Source organism: Giraffa tippelskirchi, chromosome 6 (genome assembly GCF_054371585.1).
Source record: "Giraffa tippelskirchi isolate mGirTip1 chromosome 6, T2T-mGirTip1v1.2.pri, whole genome shotgun sequence".
Lineage (NCBI taxonomy): Eukaryota > Metazoa > Chordata > Mammalia > Artiodactyla > Giraffidae > Giraffa > Giraffa tippelskirchi.
In genome coordinates, this window is record NC_137280.1 from 142,748,239 (window position 1) to 142,757,719 (window position 9,481).

At 41.2% G+C, this 9,481-nt stretch overlaps 1 protein-coding gene across 7 annotated transcripts in view; it reads right to left on the reverse strand.

Moving 5' to 3' along the window:
* Positions 1-9,199, reverse strand: part of EBF1 (EBF transcription factor 1) — a 427,626-nt gene extending 418,427 nt beyond the window's left edge. For 4 of the 7 annotated variants that reach the window (XM_081500499.1, XM_081500498.1, XM_081500497.1 and 1 more), the window contains exons 1-3: positions 9,060-9,199; positions 8,220-8,497; positions 6,925-6,986 (exon numbers count right to left, since the gene is read on the reverse strand). In XM_081500499.1, the coding sequence (XP_081356625.1) occupies positions 6,925-6,986; positions 8,220-8,241 (84 nt within the window). In that variant the 5' untranslated portion in view covers positions 8,242-8,497; positions 9,060-9,199. The remainder of the gene's footprint in view (positions 1-6,924; positions 6,987-8,219; positions 8,498-9,059) is intronic. The other 3 variants (XM_081500503.1, XM_081500502.1, XM_081500500.1) reach the window with 1 other exon arrangement.
* Between the last annotated feature and the right edge of the window lie 282 nt (positions 9,200-9,481).

Sequence of the window (9,481 nt, forward strand, 5' to 3'; positions counted from 1 at the left end):
TAGAACTCCAAGATACTTGACTGATTTCAGTTTCAAGAATCGATGCTACAGTAGCACAAGAATTTTCCTGTGTTTCTTCTATCTTCAGTACTGTTTTGTGAGACATTTGATTTTTCTCCTACTGATCCCCAACTTAAAGCTACTGCTTCTTAAGCCAGATAGATAGTGCTTCTTCTGTTTAACTTCACATTTTTTTAATGTAGGAATCTGCTAGAAAATTGGACCATATAGATTTTGAGTCATGTAAAATACTCTGTCACTTTCTATCTAGCCAGGAGGAAAATTTTGGTTTTTATTATTGGAGAACTATTCTTTCTAGTTTCATGTGCAGATCACCTAAGGAAATTTCCTGTTAATTTTCAGGAAATTTTTGTGAGAAAATATTGACGGTGTAACAAGTGATGTAGGGTGAAATCGTTACTATCTGTTCTTCATCCTCAGTGTGGCATGACTCATTGCCAGAAGCAATAATTACTTCCTTTGGATAACAGTTTACAATTGCCAAGGTTTCACATGAGTTATTACCTTGACTCCTCTCAACAAACCATGCAAGTGACATTTCTCCCCCATTTCACAAGGGAGGAGCTGAGGTTGAGATCTGCCCTTGCCCCGAGGCTAGTAAGAAGCCAACTTTGGCTGTAACCCAAGAGCCACAGCTGCCCATGAAATTAAGAAAACTGTCTACAACTCTACCAGGGAATAGAAAGTGTTGAAACCAGGCCACAGGGCACTCCTTTACAGAAAGATGGAGGGTGCTTTCTGTTACACACATTATTGCTGTCAGCTAATTCCTGGCTTCCCTTTCCTTTGGGCACCCCCCAAAATTACAGTCCTCTCCTTGTAGTCAAGTGTGGTCATCTGACCTACTTGAGCCAGAGCATTTACTTAGAAGTGAGAAGACCCTCAGTAGTTGCTCTCCTCAACCAGAGGTATTGCCAAGGATAGATCCATCAGTTGGTATCCTGCAGTCATGATCACAGTGAGCAGAGGTCTTTGCCAAAACCCAATAGATTTAATGTAAACATGTGGTTTAAGCCACTGGGGATTTGGGGTTTGTTGGTTATTGCAGCTTAGCTTAGTCTGTCCTGACTGGTTCAGTTTTCTTATTCAAATATAAGTCTTTTGCAAAAAAATAAAAAATAAACTATCTCTGTGCGGTGGCCTCTTGTAAACTTGAGTCACATACAGTTAGCCCTCTTTATCCCCACATTCTGGATCCAAGGTTGGTTGAATTCCCTGAATGTGGAACATATGGATAGGATGGCCGAATGGACTATCATATCTTTTATAAGGGACTTGAGCATCCTTGGATTTTGTTATCTGTGGGTCATGGAACCAATCCCCCTTGGATACCGAGGGATGACTGTACACATACCTTTTAAAAAGAAAATAGACTCCTGAATCCCTCATGTTTTTATTTAATTTTACTATCTTACTTAAATATGCACAAGCATAAAAATAGTGATAAATTCTTTATGCACATGGCACAAACAACTATGAAACCAAATTACAAAAATAATGAAAAAGAAAAGCACCCCAAAAGCAAAGATTTATAAAGAAACAATAAAAAAAAAAAAGTCTGGAAACACTGTTTTGTGGGAACTAAATTCCCAAAAGATGCTTCCGAGTTCAATAAGGTAGGTTCTTTTGGGCTGGTATGTCTGTATAATTATGTCTTGTGTAATGCCTCAATTCTTCTACCATTTTTCTTTTTCAGAACCACCACCAAGCATTCCTTAATTCATGTGGTATAGGAAAAACTTAAAGGAGTTATTTCAATATAAAATCCACTTCCGTCCCTTTCTTACCAGCTTATTACAATAACGCATCACTGTTGGCACCCAATAAACATAAACTAAAATGTGAGGCTGGAAATTTTATGCCAGTACTCAGTTTTATAGAAATTACCCAGATAAGTCTGACTGTGCTTGACTTTTTAATGTTACCATTGAATTGAAAGCCCTGAGCTTTTAAATTCCTATCAAGAAACTCTCCATTCTCCAAAATATCTTATATACCACTGAACAGTACACTGAAAAATAGCTGAAGTGGTACATGTTATGTATATTCTACCACGATTTTTAAAAAGCTTTTTTCAGAGAGAATAGTGCAAGTTTCAGAGCAAGATATCCTGACTCTCAAATCCCTACTCCCATTATCTTGATACTGAGTGACCTTGAAGCAAGTTGCTTAATCTCTCTGAACCTCAGGTAGTGAAGTGAAGTGAAGTCGCTCAGTCGTGTCTGACTCTTTGCGACCCCGTGGACTGTAGCCTACCAGGCTGGGTTCCTAAAACCGCATGAGGAAATACACTTTAGTACAAGCAAGAAATAACCTCTGCTTATGTCAACTCATAAGGGATTTTAGGGTTGTGTTGATGTTAGCCTACTCTGACATTTTTAGAGGAGGTCATGGAGAGGATGTGACCACCTGCTGACCCTCGAGCTGAACCAGGGCAATCGGACGGAGGCTCCTCACCCACTCACCGGTCCTTGAAACATTTGCCTTCCATTCTCACAGTGGGAACTGTTTTCAAGGACATGGCCTTGAGTCAGCAGTGTGTTGTTGAGACCACCTGGATGGGATAGGTGACTGAATCCCATTAAGGTTTCCACCCAAACTTTTAAGATTCCCACAGGCAGGTGCAGAGATCTGCTCATCTTGCAGCCACCCAAGACAAGACTCATATTAAGTTCTTCTGCTTATCAAACCTGCCACCTGCCAGTCTGGATTGGTCTGCCTCTTTCTTCAGTCTTGCCTTGCCCTCCGTGTACAGCGGCCAGTTTCCGATTCACCCTGGAAGCTCCTTAGGTTTTGATTTTGGTTTTTTTAATTTTTGGTCACATCTCATGGCATGCAGTTCCTTAGTTCCCCAACCAGGGATCGAACTCGTGCCCCCTGCAGCGGAAGGTGGAGTCTTAACCACTGGACTGTTGGGGAAGTCCTGCTCCTGGTGTTTGAGACCAACAGATATCATACCCAACCACATAAATTCCTCTTCTGCCCTACATTCCTTTGAAAACAGGGACTGTGGGTTATTCATCTGTCACAAAGACTTCCCAATACATGTTAGTGAAACAAATAAAACACCATTAAATAGAAAATCATGTGCATGGGGATTAACGGGTACAATAGCTATGATTTTCTAACCCATCTCTGTTCCCTCTCTGCATCCCATCACCCTGTTCCTAGACACATATCTGGGTTGTTTGTGCCCCATCCCAGGTAACCAGAGACAACATTTGGGAAACAGTTTGCTTGCATGAAGTAAACAGAGCTTACTTAACTGGTTCATTTTAAGTGAACAATTTGCTCCCTTTTATAATAAATAAGCCCCCGGAACATACTGCAAAGTCAGCTTTCAGTTGTAGCTCAGCTATGATGTAATAGCACAGATGCCTATCACCTACAGCCATGCCTGTACCATCACTGCAGTTTGGTACTTTTGCCCCTAATTATAGTTGGGGAGCCTGAGATCTCAAGAGTTCAAAAAAACTTTTCCAAAATCCTATGCTGGCCACACCAGAAACCCATAGCTATGCGAGTCTGACTTGGTGCTGCCCAAAACTGGATTCTGAAATCTCTGGAATCTCACCCACCTTTCCTACTTGAAATATATTTGTTGGGGAACAATTAACCTTAGGATGAGTAATTTGTCACCACTCTGTGTGAGTTTAAAATTTTCCCATTACAAGAGGAAAATGAGAAAAATATGTCCTAGATAACACAGAGAAAAATGCTTCATTGTCTTAATTGCCTTTCTATTTCAATCAAGGAAGGCATTTAATTATTTCTGAACTACATTCAAAACTCTCTCTCAAGAATATTAGTCTCCCCAGGTGAGTTAACCAAATCCGTGCAAAACATATCTCGTGTCTGAATATTAATATCAAACATTTACTGAGCACTTTTTATATATTCCAATGACTTAATTCCTTCTACTTAATGATCTCATTTTTTCCTCAGAGCAAGTCCATGAGGTGAAAACAGTCTTTATTCTTCCCTGACAAGTGGGGAAACTGAGGCAGAAAACTGAAACAGCATTTGTGTTAAGTGGTGAATCAATGTTCAGTCCCAGGCCCCCACCCTCGGGCCACACTGCCCCTCCCTCACTCTGCCTCACTGACTGTGAGTCCCCCTCTAGATTTCAATTTCTGAGTAAATGTGCAAAAATCAGTGTGGAAGAATCAGCCATCATGATCTGCATCAGCGACTCAAGGGTCATCTGGAACTTGAGGTGGGTCATCTAGAGGACATGGAGTCAGAAAGGGCTGAGTCCACCTGGCTTCTTGCACAAGGAAGGAAGCCCCAGACATTTCACACCACTGCCCTGGGCCCTGGAAAGACCCCACAACCTGCATTCAGGGCCCTGATCTGACTTCATCATCGCTGCTGGAACCCGCAGGGAAAGGAAATAACTTTTCTATGATATGTACATAAAGCCATTATCGTCTCACTTTTTGAAAAATGGGAAACAATCAACTCACCCTGCTGCTGTGATCAGTCTTATCTGACTCTTTGCAACCCCATGTACTGTACCCCACCAGGCTCGTCTGTTCATGAAATTTTTCAGGCAAGAATACTGGAGCAGGTTACCATTTTCTGCTCCAAGGGCTCTTCACAACCCAGGGATCAAACCCGTTTCTCTTGCGTCTCCTGCACTGGCAAACGGATTCTTTAACACTGTACCATCTGGGAAGCCCAATCAACTCACTGTTTATAGTCTAAAACTGAATAGCATGAACACATATGTTGTATAAGTAAGAAAAAGAAAATATTTTTTTCCGTGATGGACTGTGCCCTTCAAAAAGTATATACTATAAAACAGAATAAAGACTGGATTTTGAAATCTGTGGGCCACATCAGTAGGAAAGTTGACACTGGCAATTTTCACAAGGATTTTAAACTTTACAATATGATAATCATAGGACAATGAGTACATTTATGTCCTCAGAACAAACGCTTTATAATTTGGGTTAATTTTTTTTTAGTCTTCACAGTAGTCTTAATTTCAATAACATGGCTATTTTTAAACATTTTAATGAAAATATTCTATTTCATTAACTCTGCATATAAGTATGTATGAGAAAACTGATATTTTTTAAATGTGAAACGGCTTGTACTCCAAATAAGAGCAATTGTTGATTTCTCAATTGTGTGTCTTATCATTTGCACAGATGAATCTATTTTTTCTCCAATAAATATGTTAACACTTAAAAAGACCATATACGCTCAGCTTCTTGTATTAAGACTTGTGGAAGTCACAGACCCTTGAGACACGCAAGCAGTTGTCTAGTAAAGATTTGAACCATATTCTTGAACAGCTGGAATTAGGTAAGAAGTCTAAACAAAGTGCATTTTCCCTCGTGCTGGTCCACGGCCATGCGTATAGCACTTCAAAGCATTTAAGCACCCAAATTCCACTATGTTCTGGGGACCCCATGCCAACTTGGACATGTTTAAGGATATGAGAGACTAAAACCAACACCACTGAGCTTCCCGTTTCCCCTCACAGCAGCTACATCACTCAGATCACTCCCCGCTGCACACACATACCCTTCACACATTGGTTTCAAAACTGCCAACGTCTCCTAAAAAGGACTGAGGAGCCCAAACAGCAGTCAGGAGTCCCCAGGCCAATTTTTGGAGAAAGCAGAGAGATAAGTAGAATTTTGGAAGCACTTATGCCTGCAAGCATTTCCAGTTATTGTTGACTCAGGCTTCTGCTTACGGACTACGGACTACGTGGGGAGAGGGGCTGCAAAGGTCAGGGCACAAAGCCCACGCGAGATGCTAAGTTTAAGTCGGGGTTTCAAATAGCTTTTTTTAAAAGAAGATAAAAAGCTGTATTTTCAATGTCAGAGCAAAGTTAGTGGAAACCTCTCTCTCTTTCCCCTAAACTGGAGGCCTTTGGGATCCAGACTCTGCCTCAGGAAGACTGACATCCAACAACTCACAACCTGAGTTGGCTATTTAGTTGTTCAGTCATGTCCGACTCTTTACAACTCCGTGGACTGTAGCCTTCCAGGCTCCCATGTCCATGGAATTTTCCAGGCAAGAATACTGGAGTGGGTTGCCATTTCCTTCTCCAGGGGATCTTCCCCATCCAGAAATCATACCCATGTCTCCTGAATTGGCAGGCGTATTCTTTACCACTGAGACACCTGGGAAGCTGGCTAAGGAATCTCAAACTGTGAAAAGGGGACACCCAAGTGGGAGTGACCGAACTTTCTGCTGGAGTGAACCCAAAGCTTCTCCCGGGGCAGGAGCACCTGTGCCAGGCTGTGCTTTTCCCTACCAGTAACTTTACAAAGGCAAAGGAGGCCAGCAGTCAAAGGTTAGCAGGCACAGAAAGAAGCACCACTCCACTGTGAGATCTAGAAGAAACAAAAGGAAGCAGAAAAGCAGAAATACAGCTCCAGTCTCCTCAGACACGCACTCTCCTCAAACAGGCTAAAGCACCACCTTTGTTACCAAGCTTAAAAAAATAAATGACAAACTTGAAAATATCTGCAGAAAAGAGGCATATCATAGGAAACAGATTATGTTATAGGAAACTATCAAATCTGTCATAGTAAACTGGAAAAAGAAATGAATAGAGCTGTTGTAAACAAATATTAAAATAACCGGTGTTAAAAATGCAGGGAATGGACACAGGCACATTCCTGTAGTGCAAATACATTTGTGCGGGAGATCCTTCCTGTCTGGAAAGAATATCCCCCAGACATTCCTCTTGGATGATTCAGGTCCTTCAATGTATTCTCAAAGGTCCCCTTCTCAATGAATCCCACACTGATCACAACAGCCATTTTCTCTCTTCCCACACACTTGGACTCTGAATCACCTTCTTTAAAGCATTTACCAACTTCTGACATAAACATTTCTTTCATTTACTCTGCTCATAGTATACACTCTGCTCCTTACCAATAGATCATATGCTCCATGAAGCCAGCACTGTTTTCTTGTTTTTAGTCCACTGAGGTTTCCTAGATGCAAAAATACTATATAAAACATCTGACACACAACAAAGATTAGCTGAATGACTGGGGTAGAGCACCTCCCTATTCTAGAGACAGTATCTTTATTAATGTAACCTTAGGCCAAATGCTGCTTTGTGGCAGCTACAGGGCAACACCCACTCACCTTGATGTCAATGCCACCAGTACTCACTGTACAGCCTTCTCCTCCCTTCACTCAGCTCTGTCCTCCCCCACCAACACTACAGAATACAATTATATTTCTCTCTTCAGAAAAGATGTGCCTAAGTTTATGGGTCCTATTTTCTAACTAACTGAGTCTCGATTAGACTCTGTCAAACCCTGAGCTTGCATTAGAGCCAGCACTCAAAATACTAGAGCTGAGGGCAGAGCAAGAGAGGCAAGTTTACAGAGAAGATTAAAAAAAAAAAATCAGTGAATGAGTTTAACACAGATTTGGATAAAATATAGGGAGAATTAATGAACTCATTAATTAGATATATTTTAGTTATAAAACTACCTAGTTTTACATGTAAATTATAAGATATAAATGTATGTTAAAAATAAATTAGAATAAACTATCAAGCATGAAACATGGAGTAGAAAAAAATTTCAAAGAGAGAAAGACACAAGGAGGGTATAGTGAGAGAGCTAACATGCATCTGATTGAGTCCTAGAAAGAGTGGATGAGGCACAAGTGGTTGAAAAGAAAACGGCTGAGAATTTTCCAGAGCTGAAGAAACACATTCATCGATGGATCAAAGAGATCTAAGAAACCCCATGCAAATAAATAAAAATAAATCTGCTAACAAAGTAGATCCTAAAAGTTATCACAGGGTGAAAAAAACTGTCACTGTTTGAAGTGATGGACTAAACATTACGGTAATCATTTTGCATCATACATGAATGTCAGGTCGTTATGCTGTACGTCAAACAGATCTCAATAAAATCGAAGAAATAAATAAAACAAAAATTTGCAACTAGATTCATGGCAGTAAGATTACAAAAAATAACAAAGGTAAAGAGGAAAATTCTACGAGTAAAGAAGACCTTCAAAGACTGGCAGTTAGACTGACCTCTAACCAACAGTCAACTGTTTTTAGTAACGAAGGAAGGCATTTTTCTGTTTTTCTTTTACTTATTTCACTAAGCATAATACTCTCTAGGTCCATCTGTGTTGCTGCAAATGCTAAATTTTCATTTTTTTATAGCTAAGTAATATTCCATTGTATATATACATACCACATCTTCTTGATCCATTCATCTGTTGATGGACACTTTCATATCTTGACTAATGTAAACAATGCTGAAGATTGGGATGCATGTATCTTTTTGAATTAGTGTTTTCATTTGCTTTGGATATATACCCAGCAGTGGAATTGCTGGGTCACATGGTAGTTCGATTTTGAGTTTTTTGAGGAACCTCCATACTGTTTTCCATAGTAACTTCACCAATTTAGAATTCCACCAAGGGTGTACTAGAGTTCCTTTTGCTCCACATCCTTGTCAACATGTGGAACCTAAAAAATAAAACAAATCAATGTATATAACAAAACAGAAGCAGACTGACAGATACAGAGCAAACTAGTGGGTACCTGTGGGAAGAAGGAAAGGGAGAGGGGCGAGTCAGGGGTTGAGGATTAAGACAAGTTACTATATATAAAGTAAACAACAAGGATATATTTCACAGCACAGGGAAATACAGCCACTATTTTGTAATGACTTTAACTGGAGTATGATCTATAGAAGTACTGAGTCACTACATGGTTGCTGGGCTGCAACCGGCAGGCATGCAAGGCCCGTACTTGCCCAGGTCTGAGATGGAAGGAAGAGCTAGGAGACCACGAGAGAGACATAAATGATTTATTAAATAGGGCAGGGGTCCCCAAATAAATCCCAAGCCGAGGACTCATAGGAACCAGGCCGAACAGCAAAAGGTAAGCAGTGATCTGCCGCTCCCCATTCCCCCGACTCCTCTCAACCATCCCCGCCCGCCCACCCCGGTCCATGGAAAAACTGTGTTCCAGGAAATCAGTCCCAGGTGCCAAAAAGGTTGGGGACCACTGAGATACGGGATCTTACGCATCCAAAGCAAAAGGGTCGTGGAGCCACACCGCATCACATAATGGCAGACAGCAGGCAGAACATAGGAACAAGCTTCGCTACGCAGGAGAGAATGAGGCTGCCATTTGCAGGGGGAAGTGACGTCAGGCTGGTTCATCGGTTACCGAAGAAACCAGCAGCTGGGTTACATCCGTTTTAGCCCCTCAGATTAACGATCGCCAGGCTGCGCTTCCCTTTCATAAGCTAGCAGGTGGAACCGTTTTGGCTTAAGGGTTAGAACAGTCACTAGCTGGAGCTGGGGGCAATATATAAACTAACGTAGTACATCGTAAATCAACTAGTTCAATGGACATGCTGCTGCTGCTGCTAAATCGCTTCAGTAGTGTCCGACTCTTCGCGACCCCATGGACTGCAGCCTACCAGGCTCCTCCGTCCATGGG